The sequence below is a fragment of the Brachyistius frenatus genome, unplaced genomic scaffold, assembly GCF_029030835.1.
Source record: "Brachyistius frenatus isolate BFR_SWC_R1_liver_20210118 unplaced genomic scaffold, ASM2903083v1 Contig_36, whole genome shotgun sequence".
NCBI classification, from domain to species: Eukaryota; Metazoa; Chordata; class Actinopteri; family Embiotocidae; genus Brachyistius; species Brachyistius frenatus.
Window position 1 is genome coordinate 2,012,597 of NW_027210635.1, and position 22,333 is coordinate 2,034,929.

General features: G+C 42.1%; 4 protein-coding genes across 4 annotated transcripts; 3 read left to right on the top strand and 1 right to left on the bottom strand.

Moving 5' to 3' along the window:
* Positions 1-1,227: 1,227 nt before the first annotated feature.
* fmc1 (formation of mitochondrial complex V assembly factor 1 homolog) lies at positions 1,228-3,004 on the top strand. Its single transcript, XM_069701279.1, has 2 exons — positions 1,228-1,406; positions 2,423-3,004. Exons 1-2 carry the CDS (start codon positions 1,278-1,280, stop codon positions 2,624-2,626), a joined length of 333 nt encoding a protein of 110 aa, XP_069557380.1. The 5' UTR covers positions 1,228-1,277; the 3' UTR covers positions 2,627-3,004.
* Positions 3,005-4,849: 1,845 nt separating this feature from the next.
* Positions 4,850-10,643, top strand: LOC138622459 (heme-binding protein 1-like). The gene is made up of 4 exons (XM_069701280.1): positions 4,850-5,268; positions 8,545-8,683; positions 9,259-9,439; positions 9,532-10,643. The coding sequence occupies exons 1-4, from the start codon at positions 5,191-5,193 to the stop codon at positions 9,707-9,709; spliced, it is 576 nt and encodes a 191-aa protein (XP_069557381.1). The 5' UTR covers positions 4,850-5,190; the 3' UTR covers positions 9,710-10,643.
* Positions 10,644-12,645: 2,002 nt separating this feature from the next.
* On the bottom strand, positions 12,646-17,842 carry wbp2nl (WBP2 N-terminal like). The gene is made up of 8 exons (XM_069701281.1): positions 17,705-17,842; positions 17,024-17,132; positions 16,496-16,634; positions 16,183-16,275; positions 15,285-15,494; positions 14,738-14,845; positions 14,112-14,188; positions 12,646-14,006 (listed from the first exon to the last, which is right to left on the bottom strand). Exons 1-8 carry the CDS (start codon positions 17,761-17,763, stop codon positions 13,950-13,952), a joined length of 852 nt encoding a protein of 283 aa, XP_069557382.1. The 5' UTR covers positions 17,764-17,842; the 3' UTR covers positions 12,646-13,949.
* Positions 17,843-18,855: 1,013 nt separating this feature from the next.
* LOC138622568 (zona pellucida sperm-binding protein 4-like) lies at positions 18,856-22,312 on the top strand. Its single transcript, XM_069701457.1, has 12 exons — positions 18,856-19,000; positions 19,143-19,267; positions 19,656-19,776; positions 20,016-20,150; positions 20,269-20,441; positions 20,613-20,692; positions 20,803-20,936; positions 21,010-21,193; positions 21,282-21,426; positions 21,508-21,577; positions 21,665-21,799; positions 21,893-22,312. The coding sequence occupies exons 1-12, from the start codon at positions 18,856-18,858 to the stop codon at positions 22,009-22,011; spliced, it is 1,566 nt and encodes a 521-aa protein (XP_069557558.1). The 3' UTR covers positions 22,012-22,312.
* Positions 22,313-22,333: the final 21 nt, after the last annotated feature.

Consider the following 22,333-nt stretch of genomic DNA (forward strand, 5'->3'; position numbering starts at 1 on the left):
CACACACACACACACACACACACACACACACACACACACACACACACACACACACACACACAGTCTGCGTTAAAGTTGGACAAAGCATTAAAGGACTTCTAGCTCACGTCTGGGATGTTGTGAAAACAGACTGATCCCCTCCTCTGCATTTTGCCCTAAGCCAGACTCAGTGTTGCTATGGCGACAAATGACAGCTCCCAAGCGTCAAGTGTCTATATGAAAGCTCGTAGCACACACAAACAGGTGGTCAAAAGCACCCTTTCAAAATTAAACACTACAACTTGCCTCCATCTAAAAATCGCTCTCGGCGGTTTGATTTTATTTTTTGTTCAGTGGGTGTGAAATTACACAAACCAAATGATCATATTTACTGAAAAATAAGATTATTACTTCCACTGTGTATGAAAACACAGGCTTGTACTAAAAAGAGTGAGAGGTAAACCGCTCTCCTTTGTCCCGTTCTCTTCAGAGACGACATTGTTTTCAGTCAGCTTCCCCAACTAAGAGTTTAGGTGTGTGTACTTTTGCTTTATCTATTTAAAACTTGTTATTTATAGTAAAGGGGAGAAGAGACAGCAGGAGACAGAGAGTTACTGACAAATCCTGCAAAGAAATATGATTAGAAATCTCCACCGCCTCCTCAGCTGATCTATTTATCTGAACTCACAAACAATGAAAAGTGGGGTGTGATTGACTGAAGAGTGCAAAGTGTTGTGTTGTTTTGAAAGATATAGCAGGACATAAATACAAAAGAAATCACACACAGATTACCTGTCAGCTGAAGGTGGAGTCCACGTGAATGAGGACAGGCAGCTATTGCAGCTTTCCTGTGGCAGCTGATTTTTGATGGACCCATTTAGCCAGGCTGCGGTGCGACAGTCCTGTGATGTCTTCAACAGCCTTTTCTGGACCTTTCTCTGAGTTTCAAACATCTACAGAAATACATTATAAAAAATAAAAAATAAATAAAAAATCTGTGAGGAACAAACAAAGTGATGCTTTTTTTTTTTGTTTGTTTGTTTGTTTTATCATTTCAATACACTGCACATTTACACAATCATCTCCACGTGGACTGAATGGATGCATTTCAAATTCGAGTCAAGTTACCTTTAGTTGTTGCAGGAAAACGCCGGGAGCAAGAACCCAAGCAAAGGACCCAGCAAAGGACCCAGCGCCCCCTTGTGGTGGAGATTCAGATCGACTGTGCGGGGTTGGATTGAGAATGCCTGGCGGGCAGGCTTCGTGATCATCCTGCACAATCGCATCGGTGCTCGGAGATGGCTGCGCTTTCATCCCCACTTCGGGTCTGTCGAGGAATATTGAAAGAATTACGAGCCAGCCAAGGACCAAGTTACAAACGGTCCCTGGCTTACAACTACGTCATGGACCAGTTTCGCAAGAATAAGGCGAGTTTTTCCCGCTAAACTGCGTTTAGTTCACAGCAAGGTGACTGTGAAGCAGAAGGGGCATGCTAACTTTAGCCAGAAGCTAAGGGGATTGTTTGCTTCCTGGAAATAGTCGCAGCTGGTTTTGCCGATGCGGTCACGTGAGGACCAAACTGAACTGATCATCAGCACCGTGCACCTTTAATCATGCACCTTTAATCATTTAATCATGCACCTTTAATCATGCACCCGTGGTTTGTTAGGTTTGATGTAATATGAATTGTCATGGATACAGATTCACGTTGTCACGGAATCTGTCGCTTTAACGTTTAAGATCCGATATGTATCTGTTATAATTATTGTTAATATATATATATATATATATATATATTTTTTTTTTTTATGCATCTGATTAAGCATTGGTACTAAGCCCTAGTTGCATGACCCACATTTATCTTCACGGGAATAAAATGCGATAACTACTCTATCCGATACTACCACCGATACTCTTCCACTAAACGTGTGGCATTAAACAACATGTCCACAACATGTCCACAACATGTCCATCTTAAGTGCTTGTGAGTCTGTTTAGGCATATAGGCTTAAAGCCCGTGTTATTAATGCTCGGAAGAACATGGCTCACCGGGGTGATTCAATGCATGTGCAGTCACTGGAGCAAAACAGCTGGGAGGAACTCTTGCTTGTCATTTTGTATTTATTCCTGCTTTAAATAGATCCAAGGGAAGTATAATGTATGTTTGAGGGTATATAGGCACTGGACCAAATGCTTACTGTGCTGTAGACGTTACAGCTGGTGAAGAAGGGAAAACAAAACAAAAAAACACATGGTAGCCTGTGGTATGTTTGTGATGGCTTCTTTATATTCATTTTTATTTTTCTCTACGGTGACTGATTAAATAAACAAAACAAACATAAGAAATGTCTCCTCTTAAGGAATTTGACCACCATCAATGTCATCAGATTATGTTATCGTCGTGAACCTCAAAAACATTTCCTTTATTTACTCTCTCTCACAGGTGACCGGTGAACGGTACTGCCGTGCCCAGCAGGAGGCACACCATGCCTCAGACACGTATTTGTGTTTGCTGGCCTCCACCAGGAACCACCTGGTCCTGCACAACATATACCACGGCAAGGGAGAGCGCAGCCCGGAGCAAATGGCCGGCCTAGTGGGGCTCAGGTTGCCAACACAGCCAGGAGGCAAAGGCTGGGACAAGTGAGGACACGTGAAGGTCCAGGGTCAGAGGAAAACCCTGAAACTCTTCAGAAATGATTCGTGTATGGCCTCATGCATTTGACCTAATGTATATTGAACTCCCAACGGTACGAATATTTGACAGGAGGTTGTGCCAGCATGGACTGTTTTGAGGGAACTGGTCTTCTTGGTTTTGTTTTTGTTCTACCAATGTTCAAGTGGGAAGAAATAGTAGTGTACTGTGAAAATATAAGCTTTGATTGTTAATAATACTGTACCCTTCAACTTATCTACACAGCGTCTGTTTGTTTCCTTACTGCTTAAACGCAACAATTCAAAAGGACTTTAAGCCCACTTTCCGTTAGACTAATTTCTCTTATTAAAACATGGTCTACTATTACAATGTGTTTTGAAGAATGTCTTTGCACATTATAATACATCAACAAACACCTTATTGGTATTTTAATCCATCTATTATTGCACTTGAAGAGCCACTTTAAATTAAATATGCATTTTACTAATCCAATGTTGATCAACAGGAATATTTAGCATATGTTGTTGAATGTGAGATAATGAAGTCACATGGGCTTGTTAATGGTCACAGCAGCTGTTTTGTTTGATTCTTCACAATGTGGCTCGTTTAAATAGTCGGTAGTGCGTTTTTTGGGGGGTGGACAACAACAGGAAGGAACATGGGTACAGTCTAATGCAACATATGCAAAAGAGCCTTGTATTGCAGCATCTTGATGGACAAACTTTGCAGTGACTATTATGTAACCCACTATAGTTGGTGCAGCGTACCAAACACACTATTCAGGGTCTTTTAGTCTTTGCAGCTGATGGTTGTTTGCATATGCAGAAGTTATACGATGGTTTACGATGTTTCAAACATCCAACAGTGTATTATGGCCTTTGTAAGTAACTCGCAATCCCATTTCAATGGAATAGCAAGAACCAGTATGTAACTGCCACTAGCTTGTTTTGAAGGGAGTTTTCAGGGCGACATAAGGCAGCTTTCAGACGATCTAAGAGGCTTGAATGTTGCTACTCACATTCGTGTGCATCTTCTGCAGACACTGCAGCATACAGTACACGTAAAAAAGGAAAAATGTATGAAGTCACAACAGTGTACACCAAAGACAAAGACTGCATCAGCAAAGTTGAGTAAAAAGGAAGCCCTCATCATCACAGTCTGAGAGGCACTGAAATAATGTGTCTTAACACAAGTTGAATCAAGAGCGCTTGGAACGTTTCAACCAAAAATGAATAGAATTAAATCCACATTCAAACAAATTAAGACATTGAATTGCGTCATTGTAGTGTCCCATTAATTTCGTCCACTCTTGCATGAGCAGCTTGGAAGGATTCCTCCCTCCTGTCCCTCCCGTCAACAGCTCCCTCATACACTACCTCTGTTTTTCTGGCCAGTGTTATCTATTCCACTTTTTTTTATTATTAATTCTACCCTTTCTGCTTCCTCTTACTCTCCAGTGGTGACTAATATTGCCTTCAGTGTGAATTTAAATAGACTAACCCTAAAGCAAAGCTACTCAGTGACACAGGGAGTAAGACCCATGTGCTGCCCCAAACTAACACGCGCGCGTGCACACGCACACGCACGCACGCACGCACACACACACACACACACACACCCAGGCCAGGAAACAAAGTCCAATGCATACTGACAAACCAACGGCTTGTGTCAAAATTTATATCGCACAAAAAGCAGGATGTAAATGTGCCTCTCCACACCCCACCGTTTTATGTAGCCTGGAACAGACAGCCATGACAAACAGAATGAGGGAGAAAATGAAGCTTACTCAACTTTTTGGTGGGAAGAAATGGAGGAGGTGACTCCTTACTATAATGCAGCATCTCATACCAGGGCTTCCAGTTATGCAAGGAGATTCAATTCAATTCAATTCAACTTTATTTATATAGTGCCAAATCACAACATAGGTTATTTCATGGCACTTAACACGTTAAAGTCCTTACAGCAAGACTTTACAATATTATACAGATGTACAGAGATGTGTTATTGAATATGTCAGCACAACCTGGACTAATCTGGGGGTAATTAACTGTGGAAAATAGTCAAATGCCGTCAGCTGGATGGACAATATGTGGACTTAAATGATGACGAGTGAAAGGTGGGAATGTAAGTCAAGCTGCTATAGAGAGGGAAACTATAAAGGAGGAAGAGGGGAGGGCGGAGACACTTTACCCGTCAGAGTGGAGGATGATTTGCTCATTCCTCGTTTTGATAAAGAGGCGAGGAGTCAGCATCTCCAACTTCTGCCTCGGAGAAGAAAAAAAAACCACATCTGTTGAGGAGAGTCTGCGCTCACTGCAACGACGTGCGCGCTTTTCTCTGGAGGGGAATTCACCCATTTTAGAGCATCTGGATGTTGCTGTGAGTTATCTCTTGTTTATCAGATAACAACTCTTCGAGTTGGACGACCATATCAAAAAAAAAAAGCTGCCAGCCGAAAGAGGAGCAAGTTACTTGCAACTAAGAAGAGGCGAGAGGGAGGACAAACAAGAAAACCAAAGGAGCGGAGAAAGGAGAGGTGACCTGGCCGAAGCGACATGTTTGGCATGATCAAGAATTCGCTCTTCGGAAACACCGAGGAGACGGAATATAAACTGCTCAGCACTGAGACCAAGGTAAGCCGCGTGTACACCTGTCAGAGACAGCTTTATCACTCTATTAGCTTCTGAAATGTCTGTTCTTTGTGCGCGATTACGCACAGTGTTCCTGCTGTACTGTAAAGGTGCACGGTTTGCTCCTGCCTGTGCTTGAATACTTTATCTCGCATTTAATTTGGTTATGTCATGGACATTCTGTTTCCATGGAGTTTTCGGTGGCTATATCCTGCTGCTAGGCTGTCACAACCCCTGTAACCTTGCCAGACAGCCTGACAGTTAATTGCTTGTGACCTATAAGGATGCCTGCTGATCCACAGTGAGGGTCAAGCAGCCCGAGGTCCTGTGCCAATCAACAAGACGGAAATGAATAAAGATGGTGATGCGTAACCTTAAAAGAAAATGCACCTTCACACTAGACAAAGTGATGGATTACTTTTCTTTGTGGGTCGCTGCTTTTTGACACCGTGTGTGTGAAACCACAAGGGACACGCGAACTGACCCTGCTGTGGAAGAGGATGATGATGATGAGACGTATTTTGTGGTTAACCCATGAGCTCAGATATGGATTGTGTGTGTGTACTGATACACTGACCATTGCTGACGAGGACAGTGACACGGAAAACTGACGTCACAGAGTAGGAAGGGCATGACCTTTCCATGTAGCTACCCCACACACACACACACAAACACACACACGCGCACACAGACACAACTTCGACCTACCACTTGTTATGCTCATGTTATATATAGAAGCTTATAGTGTGTGTTTTTGAATGTGTTCTGTGTTTACTGAATGCACACAGATTGGACAGATTCCAGTGGACTCAGTGATGTGTATTGTTAACTGAAGCAGTGCCTAACAGCAATTTCGAGGTTCTTCTTTTATGCCCCGCAGACCCACAGCATACCGCTGCGAATGTGCATTTGGCCGTGTATTGGTGTGGCTGGCATGGTTTTTTTTGGACGTGGCTTTGTGTGTGTGTATTTATCATCTGAACAGCAGTTAACTTTTGAGCGGGAGACAAAGGCATTTACACTGAGACAAAGAGGACTTCCAGTCCAACTGAGCAGACAGGCAGGGAGTCAGATGACCCACACTGACACATTTACCCCCACACATACTCAGAGGCAGCTCTGACACAACATACTATATGTCTACTGTCTCTAGCTAAAATTCAAACACACTGTTGAAGCCAGCTGTATAAGTACAAATAGACAAATAAACGTAAAGGTTTTTGATCATTTACGTTATGATTTAAACTTGAAACTAAATGCATTTTATTGCAGAGCCTCCAAAGAAACGTCATGTTACACAGTGAAGTGAACATAAAGGAATATGGATAATGATTGATACACACACACACACACACACACACACACACACACACACACACACCTCCTCTGAGTAAACAATCTCGAAAAGTCAAACCTGCCTCATCAAATCTCTGGATTTGACTGATGTTCAAAGGCAGGTATTGAAATCAGAGCTTGTCACCTGATCTGTCGAGCACCTGCCTGACTCTGACACCCTACACTCTTAATTAAAACTGACAGGAAGACAGAGGAACCTGCCTGCCAGGGCATACACACATACCTATGCACACACAAACACACACTTTCACAGCAGAACAACAGCAGTACACTGGTGAAAATTAGTTCGAATTTTGCAGATGAAGATATACAATTATAACTCCAGGAAAACGCACTGACAAGGCATTTCAGCAGTGTTGGATCTACAGTTTGTGCACTCTGCTCAGGCACGGAGTAATTATACTGTATAAAGTGGCATAAGATAGCAGTTAAACACACACATGAACACAAGCAAAGACAAGTGAAAGACAAAATAATTGCACTACTCAACTGAAGTCTGCCTTCTTGCTGTGTCACCCAAACACAACATTAATGGTGGTCCCACTGACAAGTCATACGGAGCATTAAACTCTGTAATTACCACGTAGAAGCCTGTCACAAGTTCAGAGCTTCATGATAACATAGCGTTATCTTGTATGTGTTGAGTAACAATTGTGTCTGCAGGGTCTGATTACAGGAACACTGCATGAGTTTTTTGGGTCCTGTGGGGTGTGTGTGTGTGTGTGTGTGTGTGTGTGTGTGTGTGTGTGTGTGTGTGTGTGTGTGTGTGTGTGTGTGTGTGTGTGTGTGTGTGTGTGTGTGTGTGTGTGTGTGTGTGTGTGTGTGTGTGTGTGTGTGATGATAATGTGGATGAAAAGGTGTTAGTAATAAAAAAAAAATACAGCAGCTGGGAGATTTGAAAGTAGACCAAGAGTCACAAATTTTAATCACAAGATGAAGACAAAATTATTTGCATGATATTTTTTGATTTGAATACCCATTTGGAGATGAGAAAACACTTAAAAAGCCCACACAGGAATAACAACATGCTGCGCCCTGAGGAAAATTCTGTAGTTGTCTTTTTCGTTGCTGCCAGCATATGTTGAGAAAAACACATCTGCAAAATAATAAACTATACAGTATAAAAGAGCTGGAAGAGTCCTCACAAATCTGTGGTTAGCATTATAAAGACAGTAGTGAATGGCAATGATGTAATGCAATTGCAATGCACAAACCTATTATAGAAACACACTCTACCACATGGTGTAATCATGTTAGCGGAGTGAGAAGCTGGATTTGAAACCGTCTCTGCGCGATCAGATTCCTTCAAACCCGATTAAAGTTATTGCTCAGCAGCATAGTTGAGTGACTGTGCGCCACATTAACCCCACTTAATCATCTTTAATGCAAAACTGTTGCATCATATTAAGGCTGTGTGTCTGTGGGTGGGGGAGAGTTGTGTGTGTCTGTGTGGGTGTGTTTTTTGCCTGCGCTCTGTTATGTAAGACCATGCATCTCTTTTCCCATTATTCTCTGTAAGCTGACTGAACCCCGCAGAGCAGAAGAAGAATATTAAATCAAATCAGTGTAAATACGTTTCATCCTGATCTGCCCAATTTGGTGTCACACACCCACGTGTGTAGGCGCACACACACACAAACACACACACACACTGAACCCTTCAAGTGTAAACCAGGCCAGTTCAGAGATTCTGTCTTTATAGGAGCAGATTGTCAACAGCAGTGTGTCAGATGTGAATCATATCTGAGCTTAGCCTCACCCCCTGCTCTCATCTCCAGGAAGAAAATAACTGTGTTTGTTTGTGTAGGGGGTTGTTTGTACCAAAAAAAAAAAAAAAAAAAAAAGCCCATTTCTGCACGTGTGTGAGCAGCACTGTGTAGCAGTGGCTGCCCCGCTGATGTCCGACTGCCCTCTCTTCCCTAGGACGGAGTTACCTTTCAGGTGCGACGATACGATGCTGCCAAATACGCTGCTGTCTCGTCTGAGGGACGAGCCTTTGACCAAGTGACAGGGGAGCTGGTGAGGAAGCTGCTCATGTACATTGGTGGGAGCAACGAGCAAGGTAAAGCAATCAGAAAACATGTCATATCATGTTTAAAGTACATAAACAGCGGATATAAGCATTTTAAAATCTGGTCAAAACCACAGAGCAGAAACTCACTTAAAAAATAATTGATGGTAAGTCAAAAAAAAAATGGGGTTTAATTCATGATTAATTTGGGCCTTTTGTCAAGTTAGTGACAAACACAATTTTCTTATATGAAGTTGAAACTTGAAGTGGCTTAAGCTGTTTTGAGGGATAAACTTGAATAATGCTCAGACACAATATCTTTTGAAGTTATCAATCCCCACTTTGGTCAACAGACAAATATAACCACAGAGAATTGAAATGGCTGTCGGAATGATCGGCCTCAGTTCAGAATCATCATTTAATCCGCTGTTAGAGGTGCTATCTATGCTACCTGTCCTGTTTTGCAGTGTCTGGTTAAAAACTAGTGCAGGCGTTTGTATTATATTCCGAACTCGACAAAACATTGCATAAATCCTGACCTTTACAGTTGGCTGTAGGGAGTTTTTTCTGCTGTCTCCTCTGTTCTCTCCTGTTTATATTCACTTTCTGTTTTCTTATATTTTCAGGCGAGTCCATGGGTACAGCAGCTCCCCTCATCTTCACAGTGTACCCGCGGAACGACGGCGTCCTGTCTCGCCGTTTGGTGGTGGGCATCCGCATCCCCTCCGTCTACCAGCAAAGCCCCCCGAGTCCCACTGACAGTGCCATCAGCATTGAAGAGCGGCCTGGCATGACTGTCTACGCTCTGTACGTCTCATTTAAAGTCTTTTAATGATGTATTTGATTTAAGGAACAACAGAATTAACCCTTTCCTTCTTCTTTTTTTTTTTAATTCACAGGCAGTTTGGGGGCTTCGCAGCGGAGAGTGAGTACAGAGCAGAGGCCTTGCGTTTGACACGCACCTTGGGTGAGACGGCCCCCTTTCAGCGCAAGCAATACTTCTGCTGTACCTACGACCCGCCACTCAAGCCTTACGGACGCAGAAATGAGGTGTGGTTTCTACAGGAAGAGCCGTAGGAGCCATTCAGCCGGTCAAATCTCTCTCTGAATTCTTTATTCAGCCTTCATTACCCTTTTATCACTGGCATTACTGGAGCCCTAAAACTCAAGTTAGGTGTTCAAGCAGCGGGACCTTTTAGAATTCAGCACCTGTGAAGTAGCATTTCTCCGTTACATAACACTTTCTCTCGTTTTAACCCCCCCCCTAAAAAAGAACACATGATGAGAGTGACCAAAGGCTCCAGGAAATCTATGTATTCTATAAGAGGCGTTTCTTGGGGTCCCATTCAATACGTTTCATATGAACAAAATGCCTCACTGAAAACAGTAGATGTGACGTTTTCCTTTCTAACCCGAGGAAAATTAGATCTGACAGAAACAGCTATTTAACCAAGTGGTATTCCACGCCCACTTGCTTACAAACATGAAATCCAGCTCACATGAATCTGCATTTTAATTCCTTTAAGAATAACATGTTCGTCCTTGAAGGTAAATCAAGTACCTGTAGAGCTCCCGTCTCCCTGAAGAACACATTTTAGGGCTTTGCACATCTTTAATCTAGTTTACAATTTAGTGACGACTACAGAGAAATGTATAGATTTAACATTAAACAACATGGCAGAGAAAAGCACACGTCCTTTTCCTGACTGAGGAACTGGAAAGAAATAGGAGTTGAGCCATAAAGTAGATTTAGTCTTTATGAATCGATGGGTGGGCCACTGCGAGTGGGATCTAGCTAGCTAGCGAGTGGTGTCGTTCTAAATGTTGTGATTACATGTTGCATTTGTGTGCCGTGAATACTTTATGTTTTAGTGCATGTCAATGCCATCTTTACTTGCTGAGAATCTTGAAAACTGTGTGTTGCGCTACATCTGTACAGTGTGATTTTCTGTGACAAGGTGAACATAATGTTCGGGTTTGACTGTTTCATAACACAATAAATACATAATTCAGTTAAGAGTGTGGAAAATTATAATTGTCTTATTTACTCGCGTAAAACACCATAGCAGTCAATTTATGAACTTATAGAAAGTGTTTTTCCATTTCTGGGTGAGACAAGCGAGTCCAACCCTGTTTAAAAAAAAAAAAAAAAAAATTAAATTTAAAAAAAAAACCTTGGGACGCACATTGAATGTAGATTAAAAAAAAAAAAATAAAAATTAAAAACAGAATGCGATGATTTGAAAATAATGTAAACCCATATTTAATTGAAAATAGACCAAAGCCAAACCATCAAATGTCAAAACAGAATTTTGTTTTTATTGTTTTTTTGAAAAATATATGCCCATTTTTAATTTGATGCCAGCAACATGTCTCAAAATAGTTGAAGGAGGGGCATAAAAAGAACGGAAGTCATTTTGCTTTAAAAAATAAAAAATAAAAACATCTGGTGGAACATTTCACAATTTACTAGATTAATTAGCAACAGATCAGTACCATGGCTGGAAATGAAAAGAGCATTTCAGAGAGGAATAGTCTTTCAGCAGTGAAGATGGGGGAGAGGTTCACAAGACTGTGTGGGAAAGACTGTGTCTGTCCCTCAAAGTAAGAATTTGGGGATTTCATCATCTACAGTCCTTAAATAATTAAAAAATTAAGAAAATCAGGAGAAATCTCTGTACAAAAGGGAGAAAGGCTGAAAACCATTGCTGGATGGCTGTGATCTTCAGGCCCTCAGACAGCACTGCATTAAAAACAGACACTTCCATAGTGGATTTCATAGTCTGGGCACTTCTAAAAAAAACATTGTCTGTGAACACAGTTCACAAACACAGGTTAAAACTCTACCACGGCAAGAAGGAAACATGTAGAGATGAAACCAGAAGCACCGTCGCCTTCTCTGGGCCCGAGCTCATTTAAGATGGACTGAGGTGAAGCGGAAAGCTGCTGTGGTCTGACATCAGAATTTGAGATTCTTTTTGTAAATCATGGATGCTGCATCCTCCAGGTTAAAGAGGAGCGGGACCATCCAACTTGTTATCAGCGCTCAAGTTAAAAAGCCAGCATCCGTGACGGTACAGGGATGCATTAGTGCACATGGCATGGGTAGTTTACACCACTGGGAAGGCGCCATTAACACTGAACGACATTTACAGGTTTTGGAGCAACATGTGCTGCCATCCAGACGACGTCTCTTTCAGGGAAGGCCCTGCTTATTTCAGCAAAACAATGCCAAACCACATCCTGCACATATTAAAACAGCATCGCCCTGTAGTAGAAGACTCCAGGTGATTAACTGGCCGGCCTGCAGTCCAGACCTTTCTCCAATTGAAAACATTTGGCACATCATGAAATTAAATATACGACAAAGGAGACCCTGAACTGTTGACCGGCTGAAATTCTATATCGGGCAAGAATGGAACATTTCACTTTGAAAACTCACTTACACATTGTTGTTAGAAGAGGCGATGCAACACGGTGGTAAACATGTCCCCCTCCCAGCTTTTTTTGAAACATGTTGCCAGCATCAAATTCAAAATGAGCAACTATTTTTCATAAAACAATTAAACGTCTTGGTTTCAACATTTGCCATGTTGTCTTTGGTCTTTTTTTCAATTAAGTATGGTTTTACATGATTTGCAAACCATTGCATTCTGTTTTTCCTTACATTTCACCCAGCGTACTAACTTCTTTGGAAAAGGGGTTTGAAAAAGAACTGACCTCACACACGCCCTCTCTGCTTTCACATGACAGAAAAAGCCTTAAAACTGAATCAAAGCTGGCAGCAAGCGGTAAATTTAACAGAGCAAAGTCAATGAGAGATCATTTAAACATTAAGCAGTGAATAAGAGATCAAACATCAATAAATGAATAATGGAATTTAATTTAATTTTAATTGCAGCGCTTAGTCAGCAAATGCCAAGGGATATTTAAAATATGAAGAAAAGATAAACACATTAAAATAGAGTAGACTCGAAGAATTGAAAACTTGCAAAGACAAAACTATCAAAATGTGAACTTTAGTAAATGACATTTATTCGATTTTAATTGACAAGACACAATTCAGCAAAAGGAATAAGAAGTAAGGAGATATTAATACACAGACATTATTAAATCAAGCAAACTCGATCCTCCTCGTCTATTCACTGCAACTGTGTGCAAATAGTCCTTCAAACAGGTGTTAAGTGATGCAGAATGAGGGGAACCCAATTACACAGCCTGTTGGCACCTCACCCCACTTCAATCAGGAATAAATGGTTTGCATTCAGATGTTTCAACAGCACGCGAAACACCGACGGGCCCTTCATAAATCGCTGTGGCCCTGTAACCCCACACTGGTGTAACTACTGAGAGTCGAGTTCTGGTTTCAGCTTGGCTTTGCATACATGAATACAATAGAAGCTGCAGAGGCTCGTTCAGGTAAACCAGCTGGACACCAATCACCTTGTTATGTGAAGTCTAAATATTGCACATACAAAGGCTTGTTCCATAAGAAACCTTTCTGATCTCCTTTTCAAACATTACCTAGCTCCATCTGATAACCAAGCATCTTCAAAGAGACATATCAAAATATGAAAGCGGCAGTGAGATTATGATCTCACGATGAATGATGTTAAGTTAGTACAGGATCACATTGGTCATCAATGAAGAAAACTTTATTTTGTTCTACTAGTCATATTTTCAGAATCAGTCTGATATTTTGTCACTATTCAACCCAGTTGTGGTTTTGTACATGGACAACAACTACTAAACACAAAATTATATAAAGAAACACACACGGTACTTGCAATGATACTGCAAAAATACTTAACTTCTTTTAGTAGGAGATGCTATTGTTAATAACTATAGGAACTGCAATCAATAAATTGCTACAAAATGTTTTGGTAATAAATCTGTCTTAAAAAATACATTCTCCCATTCTCTCTCCTTCTTTCAACACCTAACAGGGACAGTTCAGATAACCTTCTTACGTGCTAGAGAATCAGACAGAATAAAATGAATCCCATCACTGACAATGTTAATAATGACGAATTTTAGAAAAGCAAGAGTTACAAGTTGTCAATCGTTTTTTTTTTTTTAATTTGCCGCAAGTATAAGGGAACACCGTATTTAAAAGAGGCGTGATCACTTTATGAGCTGTTCCCAAAGTATCATTTATTGATTGGTCGTTGGCAACTTTGAGCCCTCTATTACTTGCGTTCTCTTTTCTGTATTCTACAGTTGAGTAGTTATCTATCAACATCACTCCGTGCTTTAGAATATATTTAGGATACAGAGGAAGCGAAAGGAGTGTTGTTGAAGTGATGGCGCCGGAGTCTCAGTTGTTTTTCTTGTTAGGAGAGTTTGGAAAAGGTGCATAAGGTGGAGGCCGCTCCTGCATGGGAAGAAAGAAGTATTCAAATATTAACCACTCTAAGCGCCATTTAAAGGAGAACTCGCGTGTATCTTCCACACGGCAAAGGCACCCGGAGAAGCTCACCATGGGCATGTAGACATTGTGTGGATTGCTGGGATTGTAATATGCGTTTCCAGCTGCTTCGGCCGCCTTGGAGTTACCTGCGTGCAAAATCAGACCCACCAGAGGCAGGCAGGTAAAGACCATCAGTAATGACAGCAGAACATATTGAGGAACAGACGCCGGCGCTCCAAACGCTGCACGGATAACTGATGCGAGGAGCGCATTATTAGTCATGTGAAGCACAACTGACAGCTCCAGGAATCCACAAGACAAAATGTACGGGCACATCTCGAGGCCGCACAAAGCCAAATGTCTAACTCCTAAAATAGAGACGTGCCAAACTGACATTTTAGCACAGAAGCTCGACCCATGTGGAGGGCGAGACTGTTGTCACTGAAAACCACATGTTGCTAGAAGAAAAAAGTAAAGGAAGGAAGTGATTGTTTATCCTTTGTGATTTTTGACGTGTAGCGAATGAGACGTTGGCGCTCTTTTTTTCTGGGTAGCGTGCTTCAAAGTGATTCATTTTGAGGCAGACAGATCAGATCTGACAGGTGCATTGACACAGACATACAGAGAGGAAAAATAGAGACACACAGAGAGAGAGAGAGAGAGAGAGAGAGAGAGAGAGAGAGAGACAAACAGACCTGGAGGTGGTGGTGCTGTCCAGTTTGGAGATGGTGCAGCCCAATTCTGGGGAGGACCAGGGTATGGGGGAGGTGGAGCCATGTAGTCAAAACTGGATGGGTACATTCCTGGAACACAGATGGCCGACAGAAAAAAAATAAAGAGAGCGAGAGGGTTGGGAGAGAGAGAGAGATGCAGTTTCAAGGTTATAAGAGGTTGCGGTCTGTTTGTCTGGATATGACAGCATCGTCAGTGGCTCCAGGGTACACATTTGTACTCATGTGCAAACAGGATGAAAATGTACACTCAAGCACATGTGCACTGCATTCACATGCAAGGAAACAGTGCAAAAGAAACATATATATATATATATATATATATATATATATATCAAATCAGTACACATCTTGGAATATAAACCGGCTTTGTCAGCATTGTAAAATGAAAGAAATCTACAGAAAAATGCTGGACCTCAAGTTAAGACTGCTTCAGTAAATTAGCTCTTCACTGGCTTTGCCAGAGGTCTTCAGTGAAATCTCAGAGATAAATGTCAAATTAATTCTGCACCTGCAGCGGCTGTTGGGTAAGGGTAGGCCATGTTGCCAGCAGCAGCAGGAGGAGGAGGAGGAGGCCCCTGGTAGAATCCATTCTGCTGGGGAGGGGACGGGTAAGGGTAGGCGGGAGGAGCAGCTTGAGGTGGGCCGTAGCCATTCATGGCTCCAGGTGAAGGGTAGCCGTACGACGCAGCACCGTTCTGGGCAGGAGCAGCACGAGAAGCTGGAACACGGCAGGAGAAAGTGATCTTTTACAACAAATGAAGAGGACTTTACAAAAGTCGTGTTCACTCGCTACCGACACATTTAATCCAAACAGCCATGTGACGTGTAAAAGTGATGATCTACTGTCTGCTCAGAACAACGGTTGCCATTTTTTAATGAAGTAATAGCTTGATGACAACATATCCTATGTATCCCAAAATGCTCAGTTCTTTCATAGTTTGCGTCAGAAACAAATTCTCAGCCGTCAGGGAGAAACGTAGGTCGCCACGCAAAGGCAAAGGGAATATAGTAATCATGTTCATCAGTTACATGGTAAAAGGTTTCTTTTGATTATTCATGAGAAGGTTTAAACTCCCCCTCTGCAACTGATTGAGGCTGTAACATGAAGCATTTTTATTCAGTTTGGACCTTTAAACCAACAAAAATCTAAATATTAGGAATTGTGTAAACATGTCTAATGATTGTACCATAAAATAGGGCAAATAAATTTAACTGCTTATACTTCTTTACCGTTAGGAGTTTAATCTTGAATCTTACATTTTTACTGTTACTTAAGAAGGATTTAAATTTTTGTTTTGTTTTTTTACACCCGTTTAAAAAAAAAAAAAAAAAAAAAAAAAGAATTCAATGACTATTTAGTACTGTCAAACGTGAAGCACAATTATTTTAGAAAATAGCATACAAACCATTAGTGGCCAGTTTGAAGAGGTGCTGTCCCACTTCTATGGCTCCTCCGCTGGTGAATGACATTTTAAAATGGGCCTGACCCTCCCAGCCACCTGATTAAAGAGTCGACGACGATTAGACTGAATACAGAAAGCTACTTGTGTTTTACTCAAAGTAAATAGAGGTGATGGGTAAAATGTTGAAAGCGCCCGATATCCTTGGTATTCTGAACAACAAAGTTGACCAACATGAAACGATTCTTGTAAACAATATTATAAACACAGAGTCGAACCACACCATAGTGGCTAAGAGTCCAAACAAAAGGCAACTTACCACCCGGCTCGGACGACACCGTCCCTTTAATGTAGTTGGCTCCAAAGACCGGCTGCTCAATGCTGCAGCCCTTCATCAGGTAATAGGGGAACATGGCTGAACCCAGGCAATCCTTGGTGTTACTGGACACAAACACCAGCTGAGCCAGCGAACGAGGGACGAGAAAACGAGGACGGTTACATCGGGGTGCACGACAATATAAACAATCACATTTCAATCCGAGAAGAAAGCGGCCTTTAACTGCGTCGTCAACAAAAAATACAGATGCAACACTTTTTGTTTACGCTCCCATTTTTTTTACGAGCTAAAGTAAAAAAATAAAATTAAAAAAAAGATCCAAGAAGTGTAAATTATATTTCTCTCAAATTTGGTTTACAAAACGTGTACATAAAAAAATAAAAAATTTAAAAAGCCACTTTAAAAACGTGCAGTTTTATGTCACAACACAAAGCCACGGATGGATGTTACGCTTATATTTGTGTTGAGTGTATTTTATGTGACCCGGGATGGGGGTGGTGTACCCTGTACCCTGTATGGTGTGAGGTAAACGGTCCCCTTCTTGGTCCCCTTGAGCAGATCTGTCTTGCAGGCGACATCGCTGAAGGACAGCTCCACATTTTTACAGTCTCTTAAGAGACTGGAGGAGGAAGAAGAAGAAGACAGGTGAAGATAAAGCAGCTCGGTGCTGAGATACTGAGACACTGGAGCTGTGACAAAGAAGTTCAACAAAGCAGCAGCTGATGTAAACCACCGGAGACAAATAACGTCGACGTGCGGTGACATTTTGTGACTTAATAAGACGTCAACATTCAAACGCAGGCTGCGGCCAACTTCTTGTTTTGATAGTCGGGCTACGAGTTAGCCATCTTGGCTAAATTTAAAAAAAAAAAAAAAAAAAATCGAAAGGTTACGCGGAGGCTGTGAAGTCGGACATTTTAATACACGTCACACAAAAAAACAAATAGAAAATGTTACATTTGTTGTTGTTGTTGTTGTTTTTGAAACACACCGGGATGATAGACGTTAACACCGGGAGAAGAGGTGCTCGCTGCGCCGCTGGTAAACCAGGCCGGCTAGCGGGTGGCTAGCCGCCGGATAGCATCGGCGTTAACTACGCACTGAAATTTACAACGTAAACAAGCCGGAAGGAGAAGCGACGATCAGGTCGTCGACAACTTTAACCGCGCGGACGCGGGACAAGTCACGCACCTTTCTCCGTTGTTTATCAAAACTCCGCCGTTTTGCGAGTGATTCCTATTCAAAGCCATGTTTAAGCGGACGTCTGTCGGCTCTCCTGCTGCCCCGTGCTAAATGCTAAACTGTCCGCCTGACGGGGGATGCCCGGGTACGTCACGGGCGTTACGTCACGAATGACAACTCGTGATACACCATGAGATGGTGAATCAAAAAACTGTTTATGAATGATCGATGCCACTTATTTCTTCTTTTTTTTTTTTTTTTTTTTTCCTTTTATCATGATAGAAATATAAATTTTTTTAAAAATTCACACCTTATAAAAACAACCAAATAAAAAGAAAATGAGCCGTAAGCTGCTGTGTCCTGCTGAAATGTGCCCGTTAACACCCAATATTAAAAGAGTTCACTGTCCTCTCGGGTGACCCCTTTAATCAAATCTGTCCAGAATTTGATGGCGTCTTGCTAAGATTTGTGTCTTGACGAAACAAACTCATTTGAAACCTTCTCAGTCCCAGTTGACGCTTACATTTGACCTACCCCTGCTGATAATACCCTCACAAACAAAAAATAATTCATGGATTACCCACAGATGTGGCAAAAGCAGTAGAAATGGACACTCGTTTGTAACACAGAGGTTGTGATGGCAGTGAATAAAAGGTTTAAGATTGCTTATGCAATAATCGGATGGGGACAAGCATTGCCATGGGGAGAGGGAGAGGTTGGCAAGGTCTTTTGAGTTACGCAACGATTTCATTTAATGGTTCCCTGGGGATACACTGGGCCACGCATGAACTCAACATGATATTTATTATTTAAACGTTGACCTTTTTATTAATTACCAGCTTATTCTGCCCTACTTTTCAAACAGGCTTTGCCATTCCCAGTTCCGTGACCGTATTTCAATCCTTTCATCACACTAATAACAACAACAAAAAACCACACATACGTACGTGCAGTGAAGCTCCAGTGGTCTTCTGGTTTGAGGACGCGGCAAGCTTCAAACTAATTAACACTAATTAACAGGTGTCATCAGACCCCTGTGATCCCCGTGTCATAGACAGAACTAGATGTTTCTGGAGTCCCAAAAGCCAAAGTACCCAAACTATAAGGAGATGAATTACTATTTCTCAAAACGCAACTTGATTTATTTCCTTTTTACCTTCATGGCTCACCACTGTTGCTGCGTTTTCCAGAGGAGGAAAACACCTGAGCGGAAGCCGCAGCTCGCCTTGCCGACAGTCACCTGCTCTCCCCGGGGGATAAGAGCTTTGTTCGATCCGATGGTCAAAACTAATGTTCAAATTGGAGGTAAAATCTCGTTTGTTGTTCCAACCCCTGAGAAGGACGGCATTAGACACCTTTAAGTGATCGCTGCTTTATTCTTTCAATAAAGCCTCTCAGCAGTCGCATTGAGCTCATCAGCACTGTGTGTGCTTTGTTGTTATCTCAGACCTGACGGGAGCTGCAATCCCAGTGCTTCAGTCTGAGGCGTCCTGTGGGGTGAAGATGAGAAGAGCAAAGAACCAGAGCCTCTCCTTTTTCAGCAGATATAACAGCTGCTATGCTCGTGTTGAGGTATTTGTGTGAACACTGGCAGGATTTCGGCTGATGTTGAAACAAGCTGCTGAAAACATCTGGAAATAGTGATTAGCAGATATTCTGACTGATTTGATCACATTATTTACAGATAATAGTGATGACTGTACTGTCTATGGATCGGCCATGATTTCATAAATAGGCATATGTATTGACACATAGGGCTGTAAAAATACTACTACTACTATTTATAGTAGAAACTTTATGGAAACGGAAGTAAAATGTGTCAAACAGAAGCAGAAATTTTGCGATTTTAATTTGTCTGCAAAAAGAAATTCAGACCTGCAAAGGACGCATGCAAATTCAAACACAGTGAGTAGCAGTGTGGCTTCTTAGCCTCCATATTGTGTTAACTTTGGATCCTCAGGACAGCAAAGTGGTCATCCCTCTGCAGGTCCAACTGACAGGAGAGGAGCGGTGGATCAGGGTAAATATCAGCTGTCCCCTGATAAAGAGACGCACTGAGAGGACACACCATAACCCAACATGTGAGTGGAGATGGCTGATTGAGCACGACAAGGTCACTGACACTGTTGTGTCCTCTGTGTCTGAAATCAGAGCTCCTGCTTCATCACTCTAAAGTCAGACCAACACATGTTCCGACACGAGATTTTTTTGAATCAATTCTTATTATATTATATTACCTGTGATTTACAATGCATAAAGGGTGTTGGCTTAACATATGTTAGTATGCCAGTTTGACACTAAAATCGTGGCTTTTCTCCAGCACTCCCCAGAAACTGTGCCATTGAAAGCGCTCTACGAGTAGATTGTGGCCATCGAAGCATTTCCAGCGCTGCCTGCTACAAAGTGGGATGCTGCTATGATGCTTATGATTTAAACTGCTATTACAGGCTCAATGGTAAGATTAGCATTTGTCTTTGGTATTTGTAAAACTAGTATGAACATGCGAAACACCAACGCATTGGTCAGCTGGTGTAAAAAGGCTACATTTTCCTGTCTGATGTCACTCCGTCCAGCATGCTCTCTGGACGGACACTTTGTGTTCTCAGTAAAGGCCACAGACACCCACCCACCTATTGATCCCAGCAGCCTCATAATCAAGGATCAGCATCACTGCATCCCTGTAGTCACAACCCCAGACATCGCTGTCTTCAAGATAGGAGTCATGGACTGTGGTGCAAAGATGAAGGTAATGTTAAAACTCTGATTTCAAAATAAGATATATATATTTAGTAGAAGTAGCCCCTTGTATACATGTATTACACTCTATTCAAACATCACAGGTTAAAATGTTGTTCCTGTGGTTTACTGTGAGTAATTACGTAATCAAAGCTTTTTTTTCCCTCCACCTGATTTTTAGGCAGATGGAGACATGTTGATCTATGAGGTGGAAGTGGAGGAGCTACATACCAGACATACAACCAAACATTCTCCATTTAAGTACGTTTTTACCTTTCCTGTCCACTACTGGCTCTCACGGAGGGGTTCCCTGTGAGAAAATGATCTCGTATTTCAAGTACACTGGTGGTGACATGTTTTGGGTTTTTCAGTCTGCAGGTGGAGTGTGAATATGACGCAGTAGATCGAAAGCGTGCGACAGACTTGCACTCCTCGTTTGCTGTGACCAACCCACCACCCGTGGTTGCCCTGGGAAACATCAGAGTGCAGATGAGAATAGCAACAGGTACTAAAAATGGAGAGCTGTGTAAGCAGTCTGTAACTCCTGTGACTGATTTGTGATCATTTTGTCCTTCTAGATGCATCCTTTACATCCTTTATCCCAGAGGACCAGCTTCCACTGACCTTGCCCCTGCGGAAAGCTGTGAATGTGGAGGTCTCCATCGCGCGGCCGTCCCCGGATCCGACCCTCTCCCTACGCGTACGAAACTGCTTCGCCTATCCTGTGTCCAGACACTCTGTGTGGACGCTTCTCTCTGATGGGTAAGGTGGAGGTAATTACAGCGGCAGCCTGAAAAAATGACGTGTACATTTCACCGGGCACCACAGTTTTCTCCTTCTTCCTGGACAGATGTCCCAACCCTCTGGATAATATGAGAAGCTCTGTCCCTGTGGACAACCAGGGGAAGACCACCTCCCACTCCCAAGTCAGGAGGTTTAACGTCAAGACCTTTGCCTTCTTGGACCCCCATGTAGGCCATCCAACTGTGGAGGAAGTAAGGTCATCATATCGAAAACTTCTCGGTAATACAGACGTGAGTGTTTCTACAGACGTGGCTGTGTAATCTCTCACTTAGCTGTACTTCTACTGTTGGGTGGAAATCTGCACCAACGATGTGGACTGTGCGCAGCGCTGCACCATCATTCGTGAGTATGATGCAGGAGGTTTCACATTGTACCCTCTACGTGCTGTGGATGGATTTTTTTTTTTTTTAATCTGCCACGTTTCATCAGCATCGGAGGGTGAGAGACGGAGAAGAGAGACCACATCGGAGTCCCCCCGGATTCACCTGGTCTCTTTAGGGCCGCTGCTGCCGGGACAGAACAACACTGAACCGGAGGACAATCCGTGTGAGAGACAGAAAACAAGTAAATCCTGAAAAGCACTAAACTACTAAACTAAAACGTGACTGACCAATGAAAAAAAATTCTCTGTAGAAATGTTTTTTCCTTCTTCCCTAGTGTTTCAGGTGACGGTATATGTTGGTGCTGCCCTGCTGTTGGTCCTGCTGTGCATTTTATGGTCAATCATCAGAAGGTGTCGGAGGACGGCAGCGCAGTCAGCATGTGATGCCAGTTAACAATCTCAATAAATCACTACGCTTTCTGTAAGGTGCAATCAAATTGTGTTTTGTATGACTTGGTATAAAGACTCTGGTCGAGCCATTTGAGGGAAAGTTGTGCTTTTTAATATCCAACGCTATTGTCATGTATTACTGACACTTCTATTCTTCCTAAAATCAAGAATAAAACATTGGCGCTAGCTAGTTTTACGACACTTAAATTACCATTTCATAATTTCTTTTAATTATTTGATGATGTACTTTGTCACCTCCTGATAATTTCTTCCACCAAATCAGCAATTTACCAAATTATCAATGTCTTCTGTGGTGCTGATGATTT